The sequence below is a fragment of the Lutra lutra genome, chromosome 15 (genome assembly GCF_902655055.1).
Source record: "Lutra lutra chromosome 15, mLutLut1.2, whole genome shotgun sequence".
In the NCBI taxonomy this organism is placed as follows: Eukaryota; Metazoa; Chordata; class Mammalia; order Carnivora; family Mustelidae; genus Lutra; species Lutra lutra.
Genome location: NC_062292.1, coordinates 69,188,798 through 69,211,022, shown reverse-complemented (window position 1 = coordinate 69,211,022; position 22,225 = coordinate 69,188,798). Strand labels below are relative to the sequence as shown.

Sequence of the window (22,225 nt, the reverse complement as noted above, 5' to 3'; positions counted from 1 at the left end):
ATAATTCATGTCCAAATGAGTGTGATGATACTGGGTATTGAAGAAGGTTTAGCCGAACTTTAAAAGGAATTTTCCCATACACACTAGAAGATGTCAGGCCTACACTAGCCCCTTTTCTTCTTTGTTGAGCCTTCATGACAAGCCTGGCGCTGTTCTGGTTCAGGACCTGGCCACAGAGGCAACCACTGCTTTAGCGTGGTTCCTTCAGCCACTGGACACCATTTGCAAACAGCAGAGCACTTGTCTTAGTCCTTGGACAGATACAGCTTCCTTGAGGAAATGACATTTCTGTCAAATGTTCAAAGTTAACTAGTTGAGGGGAAAAAGGTGACAAGAGAGTCGAGGGAACGGCTTGTTGAAACGCCCCGGACCGTGGAGGATGGGGCAGGGGTGGGGCAGGTAGTGTTCACGGTCTGGAAGGCCTCACTGGAAGCTGGAGCGTGGACGGGTGGAGTGGTCCAGATGGGGTTGAAAAAGTAGGCAGAGAGGGACTTGGAGCTGGACGTATGGTAAGGCTGCTTGAGTCAGGAGTCTTGGTTGTAAGTGACAAAGATCCACCCAAGAGAGAAAGGAGGACTTAATTGGCTTTCATGGTCAAAGATGTCATCAAGTGGCGAACCCTCTGGCTCATGTGAGCTCTCCTGTAGGTAAGCTTCGTTCTGGAGCCTCTGAGAAACGGTCCTCTGCTCCCTTCGTTGCACAAAAGCCAAAGACTGGAGTGGAAGGGAGGGGAGCAGAGCCACTTACCCTTCCAGCATTGAAGGCTGCCCTCTCTTCAGAACCCCCCCCCCCAACCCCGGGGAGGGCAGGAAGGTTGGCCTTCGAGGGAGTCCGTAGAGGTAGAGAAGGGGACAGGTGACGGATTCTGTTTCCAGACTCCAAAGCTGTTTGCTTTTGAGAAACAGCAAACCCACAGTCCCTCTCTCTTTCCGGAAAGGTCTAAAGGCGTTCTCCCTGAGCCTTCCAAGGAAGCGGGAGCATGCGGACTGGTAGGAGCGAGCAAGGAGGGCGGGAGCCCCAGAAACTGCTCCCGACGCCCGCCCCTCATTCGGGCCCTCGGCCCCCCTGCGCTGAGCGGGTCGTGACCTATTTGTCTTACTGGCGCGGCTTCTTTCCGCCCTTCTCAGAGTCCTTCAGGTCCTGCCCCAACTTCGGGGCTCCAGGACGCCCCCGTCCGGTGACCCGCTGAGCAACGAACGTCCCACCCAGGGACCCCCTCTTTTCCTGGGCTTGGCGCTTCCGCCTCCGGGGCGGAGACTCCTCCCTCTCCCGGTCCGCGTTGTGTTCCCTGGAAGAGCAGCCGGAAAAGCGTCCGCCGGCTCCGGCCGGGGCGAGCGAGAAGCCGGCTCCCTCCGCCGCCGCCCGCCGCCCGCCGCCCCGCCTCGCCGCAGCCCCGGGAGCGCAGGACCCTCCGGCGGCGCGGACGCGGCTTCAGCACCGCGGACAGCACCCCGCCCGCGGCATGGCCCGGCGCTCCGGCCCCGCGGCGCTGCTGCTGGGCTTCGGCCTCCTCGGGCTGCGCGCAGGTAAGGACCGGGCTCCAGGCCACAAGGGGGACCCCCAGAGGTGGACGAGCCTGCAGGGGGACGCCAGGGCGACCGCGCAGGGATGAGGACATCCCGGAAGGAGTAGGCGATGCAAGGAAGCAAGCGAGATCCGGGCAATGGCGGTGGGGAGGGTATGGGCATGGGGAGGGAAGGGAGAGGCGGTTTCCCCAGGCTTTCTGGGGTGGCAGGAGGGCTCACTCTGGAACCGGATGCCATTGACTTCCCGTGAAACATTATCTCCAGAACTCTACCTGGATGGGCACCCTCCCTTGGCATCATTTCCTGTGTCCTACATTGGGCTCCCGATTCTGGCCACTCCACAGGGGCAAGAGTGGCCCTTCTCAACTCTCTTGTAGGGTGGGATGGAAGGCTTGGAAGGGAAGGTGCTCTGCCAGGCTGAGGGCCACCAGGAAGGAGCTCTGAGGGCTGGGGGTACATCTGTGCAGAGCCGTAGGGGAGAGAGTCTGTGCAGGGGCGGGTACAAAGGGATTGTGCAGCTAAACAAGCTTCCCACACCTGCATGCCATCTCACGGGAGGTGGGCTCCCCTATGTGTGGAATTTGGGACTGGATACATGTTCAGATCCACAGCACAGGCAGCCCAGCCATCCACTCCAACCCAGGTGGTGGGTGTGGAGTGGGGTCACAGCCCACATCACAGGTGGAAGTGCATAATGTTACTTGTGTACAGAGATGGACCCAGCTGAGGTGGGGCACCCTCCCCACCATCCCAAACCCTCCTTGAACTACAGGGACTTTTAAGGAGAAACCACGAAAGCAAGAAATCTCAAGTCTAGGGGCACCTGGGTGGCTCAGTTGTTTAAGTGTCTGCCTTCAGCTTGGGTCATGATCCCAGGGTCCTGGGATCAAGCCCTGAGTCAGGCTCCCTGCTTGGCGGGGAGCCTGCTTCTCCCTCTCCCACTCCCCCCGGCTTGTGTTCCCTCTCTTGCTGTGTTTCTGTCAAAATCTTAAAAAAAAAAAAAAAAAAGGAAAAGAAATCTCAAGTCTTTTGAAACCACAGCCTGAGAGCTTGCAGGAAGAGTGGGTCTCCACTAATCCTTATAGAGTGGACTTTTAGTCTGGAGACATCTGTGTGAGGCTGTCTGGTCTCCCTGGTTGGTGATCTCAGAGAAGAATTTCTCTCTGCGGGGCCCTCATGGAATAACTGAAGCATTTTGCTGTATCTTTAGGATGGAGTGGTGGGAAGCTCCTGTTTTGGCCTGGTTGCCCCATTTGCCTAAGGAGAGTGGGATGCTAGGTGGGCCCTCCTTGCCTACTTCCTTCATCCTGCCTCCCGCCCCCCTGCCCAGGAGTCTGGGGTACAGACACAGAGGAGCGTCTGGTGGAACACCTCCTGGACCCCTCCCGGTACAACAAGCTCATCCGCCCGGCTGCCAATGGCTCTGAGCTAGTGACCGTGCAGCTCATGGTGTCCCTGGCCCAGCTCATTAGTGTGGTGAGTGCAGGTCCCAAACTCTGCCCAGTTGAGGTCAGAAAAGCCAGAATTACCTCTCTGGAGCCCCCCGGCTCGGGGAGGTATAGGAAGGACCGTGGGTGGCTGGGGTGGGCCTGCAGGCTGGGCGGCCTTCTCAACAGCTTCTCTTCTTCCCTGTAGCATGAGCGGGAGCAGATCATGACCACAAATGTCTGGCTGACCCAGGTTAGTGCTCGTCCTGCCCCAGTCCGCACCCCTGCTCTGCTCTTCCCTCCTTGGGTTTTTTGCATGTGCTTTCCCGTCTTTTAATCTCCTCAAAAAAGGCAGAAAGGTACAGACTCTGGAGAGCCGAACAACTGGCCCGGAAGCGTGGTGCTTCCACTCACCGGCTGTGACTCGGATCATGTTAACCTCTACGAGATTCATTTTCTTATTGGTAAAATGTAGATTCTAATATCTTGGTTTAGATGTGCAAATTAAATGAGAAAGTATCTTGCCAGCCACATCTGCTGGGCAGAGAAGTCACTGTGGGGAGGGGATGGATGTTCAAAGCCTCCTCAAGCCAGAACCACCACCACCCCCATCCTTGACCTTGAGCCTCAGCTTTGTAAGGTTACCTCTCTCCCTTTCCCAGGAGTGGGAGGACTATCGGCTCACCTGGAAGCCTGAGGAGTTTGACAACATGAAGAAAGTTCGGCTCCCGTCCAAACACATCTGGCTCCCAGATGTAGTTCTGTACAACAAGTAGGTGGCCTTGGAGCAATGGGAAGACTGGAGGAGACCACAGGAGTGCTCTGGGAGGGATGGGGTCTTAGGGAAAGTAAATGAGCTCATGCAGCGGGGCAGAAGGGACTTCTCGCTGGCACAGACACAATCTCTATGCAGGAGACAGACCCAGATTAGTGAGGTGTAATGTGGAGAACCCAAAGGACTCCAGGTTGATTTGGGCCATGGCCAGTTCCCTCCCCTCCAAATCCGAGTCCCACCGTTGGAAGCAGCAGTCGGATACAGACAAGGATTGACAGCCCCAGGGCCCTATTGATTCAGGAATAGGCTTTCCTGGAGGATTGTTCAGGATCAAAACCTGGAGGCCCCAGTGTCTCCTTTGGGTTCCATCCCCTTTCCAGCAAAAATCCCATCTCCTTCAAGATCCCCTATCACTAGTGGGTGCCCTTCCTGCTCCCGCTGCACCCGTTCCTCTCATTGCTTGGGGCTCCTTACTCTGGCTTCCCTGGCTCTCCCAACCTCTCCGCCAGCCTTGGGGAGCAACCAGCTTGCACAGTGCAGGACAAGCAGCAGGCGCGCCCGTCACCCACCCTCCTCAGCTTCCAAAAGGCCTCAGGGACCTCCTGACCACCAACTCACCCAGTTCCCCCCTCCTGCTCAATTCCTGCCCCACCTCTCCATGCTCCTGGATGCTTACCCTCAGACCTGGCTCTCCCCTCCTCCCGCTCAGCGCTGGGTGGACGGGTGGGGCGCGGGAACAGCGTGAGCCAGGGCTGACCCTGCTCGTCCATCGGCAGTGCTGACGGCATGTATGAGGTGTCCTTCTATTCCAACGCCGTGGTCTCCTACGACGGCAGCATCTTCTGGCTGCCGCCCGCGATCTACAAGAGCGCCTGCAAGATCGAGGTGAAGCACTTCCCGTTCGACCAGCAGAACTGCACCATGAAGTTCCGCTCGTGGACATACGACCGCACAGAGATCGACCTGGTACTCAAGAGTGACGTGGCCAGCCTGGACGACTTCACCCCCAGCGGCGAGTGGGACATCGTGGCACTGCCCGGCCGGCGCAACGAGAACCCGGACGACTCCACTTACGTGGACATCACGTACGACTTCGTCATCCGCCGCAAGCCGCTCTTCTACACCATCAACCTCATCATCCCGTGCGTGCTCATCACCTCGCTGGCCGTGCTCGTCTTCTACCTGCCGTCCGACTGCGGCGAGAAGATGACGCTGTGCATCTCCGTGCTGCTGGCGCTCACCGTCTTCCTGCTGCTCATCTCCAAGATCGTGCCGCCCACCTCCCTGGACGTGCCGCTCGTCGGCAAGTACCTCATGTTCACCATGGTGCTCGTCACCTTCTCCATCGTCACCAGCGTGTGCGTGCTCAACGTGCACCACCGCTCGCCCAGCACGCACACCATGGCGCCCTGGGTCAAGGTCGTCTTCCTGGAGAAGCTGCCCGCGCTGCTCTTCATGCAGCAGCCGCGTCACCGCTGCGCCCGCCAGCGCCTGCGTCTGCGGCGGCGCCAGCGCGAGCGCGAGGCGGCCGCCCTCCTCTTCCGGGAAGCCCCCGGGGAGTCGTATTCTGGGGCGGCGCGCGGCGGGCCGGGGGCGGGCGGCTGCGGACTCCGCGCGGCGGTGGACGGCGTGCGCTTCATCGCGGACCACGTGCGCAGCGAGGACGACGACCAGAGCGTGAGTGGCGAGTGGCGCGCGAGGCTGTCGCGAGTGTGGGGCGCGGCCGCTGTGGCCTCGGCGGGCTTCTAGGAGGCGGAGCCGCGGGGGCTGGCGCGGCCGGACGCGGAGGAGGCTTTGCGAGTGGCCGCGACCCCGAGAGGCCCAACCCCTGCTGCCCCTCCCCTCCCCCCGAGTCTGCGCTGATGGCTGGTGGTCCCAGCTCCCAGCACAAAGGGCTCCGGGGGGTCCCCCGCGCGCCCCACGAGGGGCGGATTTGGGGACGGTCGAAGGTGGGAGGGACAGAGGCGCACGTCCACATCCCCTTTCTGCGCCTTTGGGACGGCCTGGTGAGATCGTTTTGGAGGAGGGACAGGTGGAGGCGGAGGGGGTTCCCAGAGCGGGGGACGCGGGAGCCCCGAGCCCGCGCAAGGGCCGAGTACTGCGGGCCGGCGGTCAGCCTTCCGTACCGGCCGCTCCAGGCTGTGGCGAGGCTGTGGTTGCCATGGCGACAGGCCAGGCGACAGGCCAGGCGACAGCCCTGTTCCGTGCGGGGGTGGGGCTGGGGGCTTCAGAGCCTGGCGTTTCCGTTCCGGGGAGGGCAGAGCTGGGGGCATCCAGAGCCGGGGCTCCGCCAGGCGCAGATCCGTGCGCGGAGGGTAGGACCAGGCCCGGGAGACGCCCCCGCCGCCCCTGCCGCAGCCCTCCTGGGGCTCCGGGCTTCAGTGCTCCGTGCTCGGTGGTCCGTGCAGTGGCGAACGTGGACGCCGCACTGGCAGCTCCAACTTCGCACGTCCACGCCGCAGTGCTCCATCTACAGCCTCACCGCCGGCTGGCTTCCCTTGCGGACTTCCCCTACAGTCCCCCCGTCTTACGGTAAATGGCGTCACCGTCCACCCAGGGGTTCAGACCAAACACCTGGAGTGGTTCTTGACTCTTGTCCCTCTCACTTCCGCCACCACCCAAGTCCCGCCCTCCAGGAGATTCTCTTTTCTCCTCAGCTCTCCAGGCTGCTCCCCTGCATGCCCCTCCCCAGCTCTTCCTGGCCCCGGGCAGAGTCTCCTGAACCAGCTCTGTCCTCCAACCAAACCCACGCTGTCCCCTCACCTTGTGCCTTCCCTCCCTGGCTCAGGTCACTGGATCCCCCCGCTGTCTGGTCTAAGCAAGCAAAGCCTCGTGTGCCTCAGGATGTTTGCACACGTTATTCTCATTTTCCTTTTAAAAAACTATTATTGCTGGGGCTCCTGGGGGGCTGAGTCTGTTAAGCGTCCGACTCTTGATTTCCGCCCGGGTCATGATGTCAGGGTTGTGGGTTGGACCCCTCCCTGGTCTCTGCTCAGCTTTCCCTCCCCTTCCCTCCCCCCTGCTCTCTCTCAAATAGATAATTTTTTTCAAGTATTGTTACTGTTAATATTTGCTCCCGGGTGTGGGCCCAGGTTGCAGAGGTCGTGACCCTCTATCCCAAATGTTTCAGTGTGTCTGTCCCAAGAATAGGGATGTTGTCTTGCATATCCAGGATCAATGATCAAATCCAGGAAATTCAAAATCCATATAACATCTTTAACTGATATAAAATACATATTACAAGTTTTCCAGGGGCTCCTGGGTGTCTCAGATGGTGAAGCGTCTGCCTGTGGCTAAGGCCATGATCTCAGAATCCTGGGATCAAGCCCCATGTTGGTCTCCCATGGCTCCCCAGGCTCAGTGGGGAGCCTGTTTCTCTCCCTCTCCCCCCTACTCATGCTCTTTCTCTCTCAAATGAATAAGTAAAATCTTAAAAAAGGTTTCCAGGTTTGGGGGCACTTGGGTGGTTCAGTCAGTTAAGCATTCAGCTCTTGGTTTTGGCTCAGGTCGTGATGTCAAGGTCATGAGTCGGAGCCCCACATCTGGCTCTGCGGCAGCTTGGGGTCGGCTTGAGATTCTCTCCCTCTGCTCCCTGCCCCTGCCGTGCACCCGCTCTCTCTCTCTCTCAAATAAGTAAATCTTAAAAAGCAAAAAACCCCAAAACTTCTCCAGCTTTGGTGCCCACTGCTGCGCTCTCTGCCCCGTCCAGGATCTCAGGTTGGATCCTTTTCTTTTTTCCAGTCTGGAACAGGTTTTCGCTTTGTTTTTCACGGCATCAACATTTTGCCGGGTGCCGGCTGGGGGAAGGACCTCACTTTGGGTTTGTGTGACTGTTTCTTTCTTCACTTGTTCCTGCCTCAGCTGGCGCCTTCTTATGGTCCAGTGTGACCTTCAGTGTCCCTTCCTCAAAGAGGCCATTCCAGGGGCGCCTGGGTGGCTCAGTGGGTTAAAGCCTCTGCCTTCGGCTCGGGTCATGATCTCAGGGTCTTGGGATTGAGCCCGGGATTGGGCTCTCTGCTCCATAGGGAGCCTGCTTCCTCCTCTCTCTGCCTGCCTCTCTGCCTGCTTGTGATCTCTGTCTCTTTCAAATAAATAGACAAAATCTTAAAAAAAAAAAAAAGAGGCCATCCCAGACCACACCCTAAAGGGTGTCTTCCCCCGGTTCTCTGTCTCAGGTGTTTGTTTCCTTATCAGCATCTAGCAGGGTAATTATCTCATTCTTGCTTCTGGATGGTAAACCACAGCATTGGCTCCTGCTCACACCTCTGTGCCTGGCCCGGTGCCAGGCCCACGGTAGGTGCAGGCGTGAACAAGTCCTTTCCTCAGTGGCTGACCCAATGTAGGTGCAAGCGGCCTCCTTCCCGGCCCCTGGATGAACGTGTGCAAGGGCCCCGACTCTGGCCTGAGTGGGGCAGACCCCCTGAGAGCTGTCAGACCCACACCATATCCTCTTCCTGACAGATTGGTCCCACCTGGGAGCCAGTCCTCCCCTCTGGGGCCTGTGCGCTGGAGGTAGTGCTGTCAGGCTACATTCCCCAGGTGGTCCCGGAGGGAGGGGCCTGCAGAACCAGCAGTTTACTGGCACTGACTGTGTTGCGAAGGTTGGGATTGCAAAGTGAATCGATAAGGTCCCTGTCGTTAGGAACTCGCGGCTGGCTGGAGTGGGGGTGGGTGGCAGGTGTGCAAATGGACATGGCGATGCAGTGTGGTCAAAACACAGTGATTGAGATGTGGCCACCTGCTGAGGGGGCCCAGAGAGGACAGTGGTTTTTTCTGAGCAGGAGTACGGGAAAGATCACTCCAGAGAAGAGGTAACACTTGATTTGGGCTTTAGAGGATGTGTAGGAGTTCACCAGGCAGAGAAAGGGCAGACCAGAATTCTAGACGCAAAGGAAACTCAAAGGCGTAGAGACTTGAAAGCAGATAAGTCTGGGTTAGAGGGTGGAAAAGGACGATAAGATGGGCAGGTCTTGAATCCGAAGTTGGACTCTGGAGGGGCCCTGAAGGCCGTGGGGCCACCAGAGGCTTCTAAGCAGGCAAGTTTGGAGCCATGCTTTGGAAAAGTCGTGCGGTCACGGAGGGAGAGGAGTGAGGTGCGTGTGTGCATGCGTGTGTGTGTACATGTGTGTACGTGTGTGCATGTGTGTTGTGAAACCTGCCTGTCCCCAGCCCGCCGCTGTCCAGCACCATGTGACTGACACCGGCCTGTGCCCTGCGCAGGTGAGTGAGGACTGGAAGTATGTCGCCATGGTGATCGACCGCCTGTTCCTCTGGATCTTCGTCTTCGTCTGTGTTTTCGGCACGGTCGGCATGTTCCTGCAGCCTCTCTTCCAGAACTACGCCCCGGCCCACTTCCTGCAGGCAGACCGCTCGGCCCCCAGCTCCAAGTGAGGCCGCCGGCTCCGCGCTCCACCTCGCCCTCCGTGCTCGGTTGGTCTGGTCATTTTAGGTGGAGGAGGGACGAGTGGGCTGCAGGTGGGGGGCTGCTGGTGCCAACCCGCCTCTCCCGCCCCTACTGCAGCCCCTCCCCGCCCGCTCAGCAGACAGCCAACCCTGGAGGGCCCCAGCCAGGTGGGGGTGGGGCTGGGCGGGCATGTGGGCTATGAGCAGGGGTGTGGAGATATTGGGCACACTGAGGGAAGTGTGAGGGAAGTGTGAGGGGCACACTGAGGGAAGTGAGACAGGGCAGAGTCCCAGGGCCCCTGACATGGCGTGCTGGCCTGACGCAGCAGTTCCGGACCCAACTCGGGCCTACCCTCCCTACGTACATGGCCCGTGGGCTGGCGGGTCTGTCCCAGGGCTTACCTGGTGTTGTGGCCAGACCCCTGGGGGCCCTCCAGCCCAGCCCTGCAGCCCCCTGCTTTTATGGGTTCCAGAGCCCAGCCCCAGGTCCCTGCACCCCTGGACATCCCCCCACTTACTTTCTTGTTCTGGCCGGGTGGGGCGGCCCAGCTGGGCATTGGACCCCTGAGTTTGGAGCCTTCCGGTGCCCTGTTTGAAGCCCAAGGGCCAAGTCCTCCAGCACAAACGCAGGGTCTCCGGTGGTCTTTCCCCACTTGACTGGAGCAGGGCTTTGGAGTCAGAGAAGAGAAGGTGTTGGCTTTCAGCAGCTCCAGGCTCTCTGCCCACAGCAGAGGGCGCCGGGAGGGAGGGAGGCAGCACTGCCTGGCTGTCCCCCCAGACCTGAGCTGGGCCAGGGCCAAACCTACCTACCATCACCGGCTCCCTAGAAACACAGCCTTTGCTTCTGTCCCGTGGGCTTGTGGAGGCCGTGTCCTGACGCTGCTCCCAGGGACCGGCTGGGCTCTTAGCCGAGGAGACAGACCTCTGATGGACGTCCTGCCCCCACTCCTGCCACGTGACTGGCTCTGCTCTGTGGTCCTGGCCTGTCCTCAGCGCCAGCAGGTGGCCGGTCCCTGGGGGGGCCGTCTGTGCAGCGCAGCCAGAGGGCCGGCCGACACAGACCACGCTGTCCTCTGGAACCCGGCTGGAGCCCTGCTTGTGTGGGCGCGGCAGAGCTGGGGACAGTGCCGACGACTCAGGGGGACGCACCGCATCCGCCGCGGGACCAGACGGTCTCAGTCTGGATGCCAGTCCTGGCTCACACCTGTTTGCTCAGCCGCCGCGAGCAAGTCCGTTTGCTTTTCTGGGCGTCGGCGGCCTCGTCTCCCGAGTGGGGACAGTAGCGAGGAGGAAGCAGCCCAGTCTGTTCTGGGCGGACCCTGGCAGCGTGTGCAGTGTGGGGGTGGCCAGAGCGGGGGGGGGGGGGTGCCTGACCACCCTTAGAACCTCGCACAGCCCCCCTCTCTCTCCCTGGAGCAGAACCAGCCCTGGCAGCAAAGTTGTGGGTCTGAGGACCTGGCACTGGAGGAGCGTGGCCCGGGGGGGCTCTCCAGAGGCCGCTCATCAGGCCTGACAGCCGTGGTTCCCTCGAGCACCTTCAGGGAAGCGGCGTCCGGTTCCTGGGCTGAGCTTCTCCCGACACCGGTGTGCCCTCGGGGCCTCGGGGCTGATCTCGTCCCAACCTGGCTGTGGATGTCCCGCCAGCCGCCGGGCAAGGTGTGCCTCAGCGCGTGTCCCCGGCTGGCCCAGCGGGTGTCTTAGCCTGCGGAGACCCCTCTTCCCGGGCAGCAAACAGAGGTGTCTGTATTAAGCTGGAGCTGCTGCTGGGTCAGAGCCCTGGTGGGGGGAGCATCCCGGAGCCCGAAGAGCAACCGGAAAGGAACCGTCCATCTGGCGGGTGGGGTGCCAGCCCGAGGCCCGGCTCCTGGTTGTCTGGGCACCTCGCTGTGGCCTGGGCCACTGGGAGTGCTTCCTGCCCAGTGGTGGAGCCTGCCGGCACCGGGGGTGCTGGAGTCCTGCTGGCGGCTTCCCCACTCCCCCGGAGCCTCTGACGTGTAAGGAGACCCCGGGGAGGCGGGGAGGGGGGTTGCTGCGACTCAGGAAAGCCCCTTGCTCTGACCTTGCTCCTTCCCGCTGGTGACCTGGGGACAGCAGAGCCCACTGAGGCCACGGCGACAGAAGGTCGCATGGGACCGGGTTAGCTGGGCAGGTCCTTTGGGGTGGTGCCTCCCACTCCAAGGGGACCAGGCCAGCGGCAGGAGGGAGAGGGCAGGGGCGGAGGGAGGAGGCCCACCGCTCAGATGAGGTGATGCCCCTTGTGGGGACAGTTCAAGCCCTGGGGGCGCTGGGACTCTTGGGACGAGCATCGTTCCTTCTCTTCCCTCGGTGCTGTCGGGGAAGCTCCCTGCCCCTTCCGTAGGGGGCCGGCTCTGCAGAGAATCCGTGCCCCGTCTGGAGAGGGCGGTGCAGACCCTGGAGCGGGAGCCTGAGCGAGGTGGGCTTGGGAGGGGCCGCTGGGGAAGCGGGCGGGCATCGTCTCCATCTGCAAACCACGCTGCCCGGAGTAGGGACAGCGCGTGCCGCCCGCCCCTGACGCTAGGGGCTGCTGCAGCAGGAGAGCAGTGTCCTGGTGGCCGGGCGCGTCCTGCGCGGAGTTAGCGAAAACGCAAGGCGGTCTCCCAGCCACCCTGCCCTGCAGAGGAAGAGGAAGGCCGCACCTTCGGGAATGGGAGAGGAAGGCCATGCCTGCGGGAAGGGGAAAGGCAGGGGCTGCTCTGGGCAGCATCTGGGCCCGACTTCTGTCTCCTCCCAGCCCCGGGGACAGCCTGCAGGGAAGGGCCCCTGGCGACAGGAGACTTGCTCAGCTGAGCCGTCTGCACAGCTGGGCCATGGCGCAGGCTGTGGGAAAGCAAGGGGCATCTCTGAGTCGGTCCCCGGCCAGAGTACAGTCGGCTCCCTCTCAGCCTCTGCTTCTAGGGGCCGTGGCCACGTCATCCCTCAGCCCAGCGGGTGCCGGCCGGTCACTTGCCCAGGCTGGGGTGAGAATTGGCCGCATGTTTCCGAGCGTGAGTGTCACACGGCTCCTGAGGGACTGTAGGTCTAGGAGCTGTCGCTAGGATGCCTCACCCACGCGCTCAGAGCCCTCGTCCCCCCACACGAGCCTTGGCCTCCCTTCTCTGTGCTTCCAGAGTATTTGCACTGGTCTAACCCGCCTCAGGCCGGACCCCTTAGGAATTCAAGATTCTCGTAAAGAAAATTGTTCCCAAACCTGTCTTGTCTCTCTGTTGTATCTGGTGGTCAGGTCTGGCACATTTGGGAACCATGGGGGGGTGCAGGGCTGGAGAAACAAGGCTCAGAGGCAGGGTCGGCCGGGGTCTCCTCACAGCGTGGGCACGGGGTGGTCAAGGCTGTGTTCTATGTGGAGGCCACACCTGTCCCCAGAACCCTGGTTTGCTCTGGTCCCAAACCCGGCAGTGGCGCTCAGCTGTGGCCTCTGAAGGAAGGCAGGGTGATGGGAACAGACAGTACCAGCTGATGACCCTCCCACAGGCAGACCTGTGTCCCAGCCCCTCTGCGTGGGCAGTGGAGACGGCTCGTCCCCTCCGCTCGGGGACTGGCGTTTGCGTTCGTTGTGAAAGGGGCTGTGTCCTGAAGACTTGGGTACAGTTCCCTCCGGCGGGGATGGGGGGCAAGAGTGGCCTGAGGGGTTCCCCATACATCCCTGCAGGGGGACATCTCCTTCCCCGTCTCCAGAAGTTGTCCAGCCGACTCAGCCCTGGGTCTCGGAGGACCACGAATGACACCCACACACAGCCGTGGTCCTTAACTCGTCACTGGCCCTCCTGGCCTCAGCTGTCCCATCTGTCACGGATGGGGAAGGAGGCTCTACAGTGACTGTGTGTCCTCTGGGAGGACAGCGCTTCTAAAAAGGTCGGACGGATGTGGTAGAGACTGTGGCAGGAATGGCAGTGTGGGGGGGGCGCATTCCTTGTGGAAGTCACGCGGAGACCACGGCCCGGCTGCTCCTGGGCCCCCCGAGCCCCGGTATACACGTACCTCCTGCTGCTCGGGGCAGGGGCTGGGACGGACGCCCCAGCAGAGCACGAGGGCTGCGAGTGCTGTGGGATGTGCTGGCTTTGCTGCCCCGAGGACAAGGTGTCAGGCTGGGGCTCTGTCCCCAGAAACCGCAGGCCTGTGGCGCCTCTGCCCCCATGTTCCCTCCCCGGGGAAGCCACGACTAGAGACGTCCTAACAATTCAGATTCTCTTTATTTCCGAGGAATGTATATGGTTAGTCACGGTTGTCAAGGGACACATCAAAGCCGAATCGAGGACCCCAGGGCAGCCCCCCCGCCCCCCGTGCCGAGTCCGTGCCTGGGCCCCTCCCATCTGCTCCTGGAGCCGCACCAGGACCCAGACCGGCACAGTCGCTCCTGAGTCAAGGAAGTAGCTTCGCGCAGCGACAGCGTCACAAGTGATTATTCGGAGAGTGCACAACAGCCACAGTTCGGACAAATTAACTACAAAGACCATTTAAAAAAGGAAGACGGGCGTTCTGGTTGCTAAAGACAAAGATCAGACAAGAAAGTAGAGCACTAGGGGGGGCTCTGTCCTGGGGGCACCGTGGGCCCCCTTCCTGCAGCGGAGGCCGACCCTGGGGCTCCCTGTCGGAGGTGGGGTGCCCCAGCGGGGGGGGCCAGGCTCTACCCCCCAAACACAGGCCCTGGTCCCGCCCAACTCCTTGGGACACTTGGCTGTTCCTCAGACTTCTTTAGTATCCTTCTAAAACACTTGTTTTTTTTGTTTAAATTTTGGTCAATTTTTGGTCAGAAGCACAGACGGAATAGTGGCCACAAGAATGGAGTGTGAGTGTGCGGGTACGTACTGCGGGAGATGGGTCCAGATGGGCTGCCTCGTCAGCAGTGAGTGGGGCGCGAGGTGGGAGGACGGTCACCCGAGGGCCTGGCCTGGTCAGTGGGCAGGGACCGAGGGGTCATCTAGAGGCGGGCTCAGGTCTGGTTGGCGTGGGCAGAGCCGAGCTCCAGGGAGCTGGCCGGGGGTGCAGACAGGCTTCCACCTCACGTGGTTTCAACTGGGGTAGGGTGTCAACTCTGCAGAACCCCCCCCCCCCCGCCCCACGACAGCCCGAGGCCTGCCCTTCTGGAACTCTCTGGCAGAGAAGTCTTGGGTAAATGAAAAACTAAATCTGATTTTAAAATCTGTGTACTTCTAGGCTCTCTGTAGCAGTTAAGAACCAACATTTATGAAGTTTTTAAAAACTAACACACCCATGATTCGGCCAACTCCCACTGTGTCACGGTCACGAGGGAGGGAGGAGCGGTGTGGAGACCCGGCCCTGCGTGATTCTTCTGCTCATCCTCTCAGTCCTGATTATCAGGGCAGAGGGGACTCGCAGTGTAGGACCTCTCCCTGCCGGGGATTGGGGTCTGTGTCCCCGCCAGCAGGACACCCCCCAGGAATGCTTCTGGAGGATGGCAGGGGCGGTGGTCCCATGAGGCCAGTCTGCGTGGCGGGGTGGCTGGTGTCACCCTGCGGGGCTCCAGTGGGCTCGAGTCCGAGGCCAGCCCTCCCTGCTGCCCAGCCCCCCACTGGCTAAAGTGCAAGACCTAAAGGTCACCGAGGGCCCCCTGCGGTTCCCAACGGCCTGGCCTGGCGATGAACTGAGCACGCTCGTCAGCCCTGTCCTCACACCTGTTTCACCGAATGACAGTCACCTCTCGCCCTCGAGGAGGAAAGGAGAAACCTAATGATCATAAGGAGGGAATCGCCAAGGGCAGAGGGAGACAGAGGCCTCCAGCCCTGACCGGACTCGGCGCGGCCTGGCCTGACCCAGACGCCGAGACGTGGGTGCGGCAAACACACAGGGTGGAAGCAGGGGCCTGAGCTGGGGGGCTCATGTGGTGGGCGAGAGGGGACGATGCGCCTCCCTCCCGGTGGAGAGGGCAGGGGGCAGGTGGGCGGGCGGGCACAGGGACACCCCAGTTCCTGGTGTCACTGGAGTGCTTCTGCCGGAAAAAGAAAAGAGGAAAGGAACGGCTCCAGACAGACGCGCCGAGGAGAGCTGCAGCCCACCAGTGTCCCCCTCCCTGGCCCCTCACACGGGGCAGAGGTAGAAGTTCTTCTCCTCCTGAGGCTTGCTGACCCAGTTCCCGTAACCCATGTCCTTCAGGCTTCTCTTGAAGTAGTTCTTGGCGATCTCGTAGTCTCGGGCGGCTCTCTTGGCCTCACCATAGGACAGTCTGAGCAGGTCCCTGCGGCACCGGAAGGAGCAGAGCTTCTTAAAGAGGAGGAAGATGTTCTTTTTGGAGACCCGGGACAATTCGTTCCGCGGCCTGGAGGAACAAGAGCCGCCCGTCACTCCCCAGGGAGCTGGGAAGGCGGGGACGCAGGCAGGGGCGCGCCGCAGGCAGGGGCGCGCCGCAGGCGCCGGCGCCTCACCCGTCCACGGTGCCCCGGGTGCCGTCCAGGATCTCCAGGTCGCAGCCGTCCGCCAGGCACCAGTTCACGCTCGTCTCCTTCGTCTTCCCCGACTGCCGCTTGGAGTCGTAGACGCTGACGCGGCCCACCTAGAGGTCCCGGGAGCGACAGGGCACAGATGGAGACCTTCCAGAAGGCCCTGCCGCAGGGATTCGGGGCCCCCAAGAGGGGGCACGGCTTGGGACCGTTCCTCTCGGCGAGGACTTGTTTGGCATAGACTCTGGTCCCACTCAGCCCAGCGCAGTCAGACGGGTCCCAGCCCAAGCGGGAAGCCCCCGGCGTCCAACAGGACGAAAGGACCAGCTCCCGGGACACCCGTGAGCACCCCCCCCCCCCCCCCCCCCCCCGCCACAGCAAACATCAAGAAAAAGGGGAGGAGCTACAGCACCTTGGGGTGGTTGACAACGAAGGGGGGCCGCAGCCCGTCCTCGAAGGCACTGCCGTCTCTCGTCACACGGCAGCAGATGGCGCGGGTCAGATGCCCTTGGCTGAAGAGGTAACCTGCGTGGGAAAGGCGGGCACCTGAGCTTGCTGTGGCACTGCCGCGAGGCGGACACATGCCGGGGCGCGGAAGTGCCAGTGGGTGGTTGGGACCACGGTGGCAGGCCTTGCTGGCGGTGGCTGCGCAGGGCACCTGGCCCCAGAGCCGCAGGCACACTTCGGGCTTCAGGGGTGCCCGGACGGGATTCTGGCGGGGGAGGGGCAGCAGCGGGAGCGGCGCGGGCAGCAGCGGCCCCTCACCCAGCGTCACAGACTTGAGGTACACGGGCTGCAGGAAGTGGGTCAGCAGCGCCCCCTGCAGGCCGAGCACGTTCCAGCGCAGGATCTTGTCGCTGCAGGACATGGTGCGCAGCCGCTCCCCCAGCCGGATGCCATCCCACGTGGGCACGATGTCACTGGACTCCACTGGGATTGTGCCTTCCCCTGCGGAGGGACTGAGGTCAAAGCTAAGCGGGCCCCTGGGCCAGGCCCCTTCCCGGTGTGGCCTTCGCACACCTCCCACGTGGGCCAAGGCTGTGCACGGTCAGTCTTCACAGACTGCACCGGCTAGTGCTGGGCACGCTACTCTGTGCGGGAACAACGGAAGCAAACCCAGAAGATCCTTGTGCTCCTGGAACGTTCGTGGGGGTGGGGCTGGAAGGGCCAGACCCACAGCAGCAAAGCAGTACAGACAGAACTCTGAACGGAACAGTGCTCGCAGCCGGGAGGAGGGACGGCACTGGACAGTGTGGGGGCCTCCAGGGTTGGAACTGCCAGGGTAGCAAAGTCACCAGAGAGAAGCAACAGCTGAGTATGACAGTTTCAGACACTGAGAACAGCACAAACAAAGGCCCTGTGGAGGAGAGAGGCTGGGCTGTCCAAGTTACTGACGAAGAGCCAGTGGGCTTGGGGCACCTACGTGTGTGCAGGCCTGGCTTCGGTGTGAATGGTGGTGGGAAACCGTGTGGCTGTTTTCAGTGACCGCTCTACTGAGATTGAATTCACCCATTTAAAGCCACGATGGTTTTTCGTATGTTCACAGGGGTGCAGCCCTTCCCATGGTCAAGTTTAGAACCTTTCCTTGCTCTCAAAAGAAGCATCCCCACGTGCGCGAAACCCTCCCAGCCCAGGCCCCAGGTAGCCACAAATCCACTTCTTGTCTCCACAGGGAGCCCTGGTCTGTATTCCCGACATTCCGCACAAACGGAGGCACGAGACGCAGGACCCCTGGTGACTGGCTGCCTTCTTGGGGCTCGTCTGTGTTGTAACAGGAGCCAGCGCCGCACCCCTCTCATGGCCGAGCCGACCGCACCATGCAGACACCCCGTTTGGGTCACTCGCCAGCGGCCAGACTGGGGTGACTTTCACCCCTCGCCGTTAGGAACCAGCATGCACTCGTCTGTTCTCCTGGGGACGCACCCTGGAGCGAGCTGCTGGGTCCTGGGCAGCTCCGTGGGTTTTGAGCAGGGAGGTGACCTGGTCTGAGTGGGTGGGGGGCGGGGATGAGGAGACACCCCCCGACCAAGGGCCCTGGAGGAGGGGCCGGCGGACGGAAGGCAGTTGCGCAGCTGCACACTTGGCACCCACCTCTGTCACTCCTCGGACTCGGTCCCATGTCCCTTCTCCGCCCGCCCCCCCGGCCAGGAAGATCAAGGATGGGAAGGGGACTCCCACGCCTGTCTCTAGCCGGGTGGGCACTCCGCCTCCTACCTGACTTGCACAGCTCCCCGACTACAGATGCCAAGTGGAATCTTGGCTTTCTACGCCGCACCCCCGTCCCCAGGTCACCCCCTCCCAGCAGGAGCCTTCCTGTGGGCGCGAGGGAGCGCGCCACTCACCGTTCTCCACCTTGGTGCGCAGCTTGCCCTGTTTGGGGTTCTCGAAGACGGGGTAGTGGCGGGAGTCGGAGCTCTCCACTGCGCGGTCGCTGCAGGACTTGTCGAAGAGGGCGCCGTCCCCACACGGGGCCGTGCTGCAGGACAGGGGCATCCGTGAAAGCCCAGCTGTGCGGGGACCTCCCCAGTCCCCAGGGCCTCTCCCGCAGCCTCCTGAGGGCTGCTGAGCCAAGTGCAGCCCAGGGAACGGCTCCGCTTGACGGGCCGGGATGGCACCCGGACGCCTGACCCCGGGGCCTGGCAGGCTGGCTCTGGGGGCAGCAGAGACCACACGGACCTGATGTATAGATGGAACGACACACTCTTCTTTATCTGCAGCTTCTCTCCGCCTCTCGCAGGCTCGAATATGCTCTCCTTCGCCGTCTGGGGGTTGTACTTCATCAGCTCGCTATAGAGGAACCTACAAGGGGAGCCGTGGCTAGGACCGCGGTGGCCTCTGTGGCCCGGCCCCCCATTGGGGGAGGCCTCTGCCCGAGGCCCGGACACCTCGGAAAGCCAGCCGGCCTCTCAGGTCGGTCTCGCTTCTGCCCCCTGACCTGCTAAACACGTGAGCTGGAGGGCAGAGCGGGAGGGCCGGCAAGGGGCTCCCGGGGTCCCCAGATGCAGGTGGAAGGCGTCCGCGCCCCGACAGGACCAAGAGGGCCTGGTGCGGACAGCGGGCTCTGCAGCGGCGCGGCCCCAGCCTCGAGGGGTCAGGCGTGAGACGGGCTCCTGGGCGGCCCCCAGCCCACCCACCTGATGAAGCCTCGCCGGGAGATGATCTCCGCGTGGCAGTCGTTCACTGTCTCCCCCTTCAGGCTGAGCGAGTCTCCCTTCACGCAGCGGTTCCCTGGGAGGTGGGGACAATAAGCGTGATCCTTCCCCAGGAAATGAAGACAAACAGGATAGAGGCTGTTCGGCTTTTCCTTTTTTTTCTTTTTTGAGAGCGAGAGGGAGCTCGAGTAGGGTCTGGGCAGGGGTGGAGCGGGGGAGGGACAAGGGACTCCCTGCTGACCGTGGAGCCCGATCCCACCTCTCAGGGGCTGGATCCCACTGCCCAGAGATTGGGACCCTGAGATCACGGCCTGGGCCCAGACACCCCGGGGTGGTGGGTGCAGAGGCGGTCTGTGGGGGGCTAAGGATGGAGCCCACCTCAAGCCCCGCCCCTGCCCCCCACACCGGGGCCTAGGCCATGAGCCTCCCTGACCTGTGCCCAGGCTGACCACCACGCCCAGGTCGTCGGAGGCCTTCTTCATGATGACGGCGGCCAGGATCTTGCGGCCGAGCAGCGAGGGCTGGAAGCTGTTGGTGAGCGCGTTGAAGCAGCGGTGGCTCAGCATGGCGATCTGGTCGTGGAACGTGCTGCCGCTGAGCGGGAGCTGCGGGCACAAGGCTGCGTCAGAGCTCCCGCGCGAGGGCCAGCTCCGCGTGCCGCCAGGGCCCCCGCCACAGCCCCCGACTCTGGCCCAGGACGGCGAGTTAAGTGCCAAGTCCGCCCAGAGGGGCGTCAGCAGGACCCCACAGAGAGAGCACCAAGTCCGCCCAGAGGGGCGTCAGCAGGACCCCACAGAGAGAGCACCAAGAGTCGACGTCTTAACTGTCTTTGGCTGTGCTTCTGGGGACCTGGAGAGGAGCATAGTTCTTCTGAGACCGGCCCCTGTCACTGGGGTTACCTCTGTGAAACCCAGGCGCTCTGCCTTCTCGTTCTCCCCAATCAAGACGCGCAGGGCCGCGTCGGCCGCCTCCTGCTTGCCCTGTTTCTTGCTGTGTGCACAGACGGCTGGGAACCAGCGACCCCCGACTTTCGCCTGGTAAACGAACCTTTGGGAGGAGAAGCAGGGGATGAAGACACGCGCCCGACCGGACAGCTGTCTGTCAGGCAGCCCTTCCTGGACCTGGGCCCCGGGACTCGCACGGGGGCCTCTGCAGAGACAGATGCCACCTGTCTGCTCCCGCTGCATGCTCAGCTCAGCGGGAGACGTGCTGAGACATGACGCTTCATGCGGGCGCCCTGAGTCCCTCGCCGGAGATCAGAGGGGCCCCAGAACCGAGGGACACACCGGGCCACTGAGCCCCGACGAGGCGCCCCGGTCCACAGAGGCTCGGGGCTGGGCTCCTGAGCCACGACGTGCCTCATGCGTCCCCTCATGCCAGCCAGTAGCTGGGCGCGGGCTGGAGGGTGACGGAAGCCCCAGGGGGAGGGACGTGGCGTGAAAGATGCTGGAAGGCAGTGGGGTCCTGCCTGAGACTCAGGAGACTCTCATGTCTGTTCCACGCGTTTGAAAAGAACAGGAGTTCTGTGCGCACGCACGCACGCACGCACACACACACGCGCGCGCGCACACACACACAGGCTCCCCTCGGAGCCGTCGTGGGCTGGGTCCCGGACCAGCACAGTAAAGCCAGTATTGCGATGAAGTGAGATAAAACCAACTTCCTGGTTTTCTAGTGCAACGGCAGTGAGGGTTACACTCTACTGAGCCTCTCAGGTGTGCAACGCCTTAGATCTAAACAACACGCGTCCCCTAATTAAAAAGCACTTCACTGCTCAGAAGATGCTAACCACCGTTTGAGCTTCTAGTGACTCGTAACCACAGATCACAGATTGCTGAGTACGGAGAATTTTAGACATTGTGAGAATCACCGAAATGAGCCCAAAGACCTGGTGTGAACAGACGCCGCTGGAGAAACGACCCAACGCCGGCTTCCACAATCCCCATGAGCAAACCGCTGTGGACACAGCAAACGGCCGCTGTACGTGGGGACCAAACATGGCGCAGGCTGGGGTCAGGCTGGGGGTCGGATGCTGGGACCCCCACCAGCTGCGCTCCCTGTGCCTAGTAACCGTAGGAGGCCTGTGGTTTGCCTTTTCCTGGCACGCTGGGGACACCGAGTTAAGGAAGCCAAGACCCCGAAAGGTGTGGTGGTGAGGGGCACGGGGCGAGGCGGGGGGGGGGGACCCACACAGCAGAGCAGGTGCAGGCAGGCACGTGAGGCGATGGGAAGAGAAAGCGTCTCTCCTGCCACTGCTGCCCCTTCCTCAATGAAGCAGTGCAGATGGGCGTTGGTTGGGAGTAAGAAGAGGGTTTTGGTGAAAGCCTGAATAAAAAGGAGGGGATCTGAAGAGTGGGACAGAGAAGTTAGAACAAACCAGTAGTGAAAATGCTGGGGAGACGGCCAAGGGCAGCAGGGAGCAAGAGACCATCCCTAGGGGCTTTCTGTGGCCGGTGTGGATGGGCCGGGCCTCCCGCCTTGGCAGGTTCACTCCCCTCCCACCGCAGGCCTGCGCTGAACCAGGCCCTGCCCAGAACTCCAGCTTTCTCCGAACCATCCCCAGACCACGGCGCGGCACCCATCTGTAGAAGTCAGGCCACACCAAGCAGACTCGCAACCCATCACGCACCTCGAGCTCCTTAGAACATACACGAGACGGGAGACCCTACGTCTCTCTAGGGGATCACTCGTTCCAATCTGGCCCCTGTCCAAACAGAAGGGAGACCAGAAACATTCTCTGGACGAATGAACAAAGGAGGGAGTGTAGTGGAGAGGAGAGGCCGCTGGAGGCAGGAGGGGAGGGTCTGGAGAGCAGGAAGTCTAAGATAGAGCCTGAGACTGCTCTCCTCGAGGAGGGTGAAGGGGCTGGACGTGATGACCCACACCTGGCCACTGGTGTGAGCTACTGGGGGGACAGTGAGGTTGCCCGTGGAGATGGGAAGGACCAGAGGAAAAAAGCATAAGAGGTGAAACCCAAGAGCTCTCCTTCAGGAGGGTCAGACTTGAGCCCAGTTGAAGCGACAAGGAAGCTGGAGGGGAGCCTGGGGTCCTGCGGAGGTCTCGGCCCCCAGAGCTGGTGCCTTCCAGCAGCGAGATAGACATACGGTCGCTGAGAAGGGCAGACAAAGGGAAGCAGTACTCTCCTGTCGCAGAGCCATTACGGCGGGCCCCTGCCCGCAGCCCCGGGGGTCTTCGCGCCCTCCCCTCACTCCTGGTAAGTTCTTAAATCCTGCATGAGTCCTGGAAGTCCGAGGGACGGTTTCACGCAAGCGGGAGGGAGAGGAGCCAGACAGAAGGAAGGCGTGAGGGGCAAGGCTGGTGACAGGGGAGGGTCGCTAGGCGCCAAGGGCAGGCCCCGCGAGCCAGTGTGCCCACCACAGGCCAGGAGGCCCTCCGGGTGCCCTGGGCCAGTGTCCTCGAGTCCTTACCGGGCTCACACTCTCCTGGGAGGAAGTCAGAGCCAAAAGACAGACGAGGACACAAAGGTGGTTCATATCCAAGAAACGCAGATAACGTGAACGTGAAGAAA

At 61.9% G+C, this 22,225-nt stretch overlaps 2 protein-coding genes across 5 annotated transcripts in view; one reads left to right on the top strand and one right to left on the bottom strand.

The window, feature by feature from the left end:
* Window positions 1-864: 864 nt before the first annotated feature.
* CHRNB2 (cholinergic receptor nicotinic beta 2 subunit) lies at window positions 865-13,637 on the top strand. 2 transcript variants are annotated; one of them, XM_047705169.1, is made up of 7 exons: window positions 865-1,526; window positions 2,857-3,002; window positions 3,162-3,206; window positions 3,616-3,725; window positions 4,505-5,223; window positions 12,430-12,434; window positions 13,079-13,637. In XM_047705169.1, exons 1-7 carry the CDS (start codon window positions 1,463-1,465, stop codon window positions 13,310-13,312), a joined length of 1,323 nt encoding a protein of 440 aa, XP_047561125.1. In that variant the 5' UTR covers window positions 865-1,462; the 3' UTR covers window positions 13,313-13,637. The 2 variants fall into 2 exon arrangements, with proteins under 2 accessions (XP_047561125.1, XP_047561124.1); XM_047705168.1 differs by lacking the exons at window positions 12,430-12,434; window positions 13,079-13,637 and adding an exon at window positions 8,949-9,305 and having other exon boundaries at window positions 4,505-5,405.
* ADAR (adenosine deaminase RNA specific) overlaps window positions 11,365-22,225 on the bottom strand; it is a 24,024-nt gene continuing 13,163 nt past the window's right edge. The window contains exons 7-16 of one of the 3 annotated variants that reach the window (XR_007123095.1): window positions 19,521-19,743; window positions 19,130-19,301; window positions 18,679-18,772; window positions 18,221-18,343; window positions 17,887-18,020; window positions 16,310-16,492; window positions 15,957-16,069; window positions 15,530-15,657; window positions 13,778-15,423; window positions 11,365-11,366 (exon numbers count right to left, since the gene is read on the bottom strand). Coding sequence is in view for 2 of the 3 variants with exons in the window: in XM_047705165.1 (XP_047561121.1) it covers window positions 15,186-15,423; window positions 15,530-15,657; window positions 15,957-16,069; window positions 16,310-16,492; window positions 17,887-18,020; window positions 18,221-18,343; window positions 18,679-18,772; window positions 19,130-19,301; window positions 19,521-19,743 (1,408 nt within the window). In the remaining variant the exon portion in view is untranslated. Of the gene's footprint in view, window positions 11,367-13,320; window positions 15,424-15,529; window positions 15,658-15,956; window positions 16,070-16,309; window positions 16,493-17,886; window positions 18,021-18,220; window positions 18,344-18,678; window positions 18,773-19,129; window positions 19,302-19,520; window positions 19,744-22,225 lie in introns of those variants that run through there. The other 2 variants (XM_047705165.1, XM_047705166.1) reach the window with 2 other exon arrangements.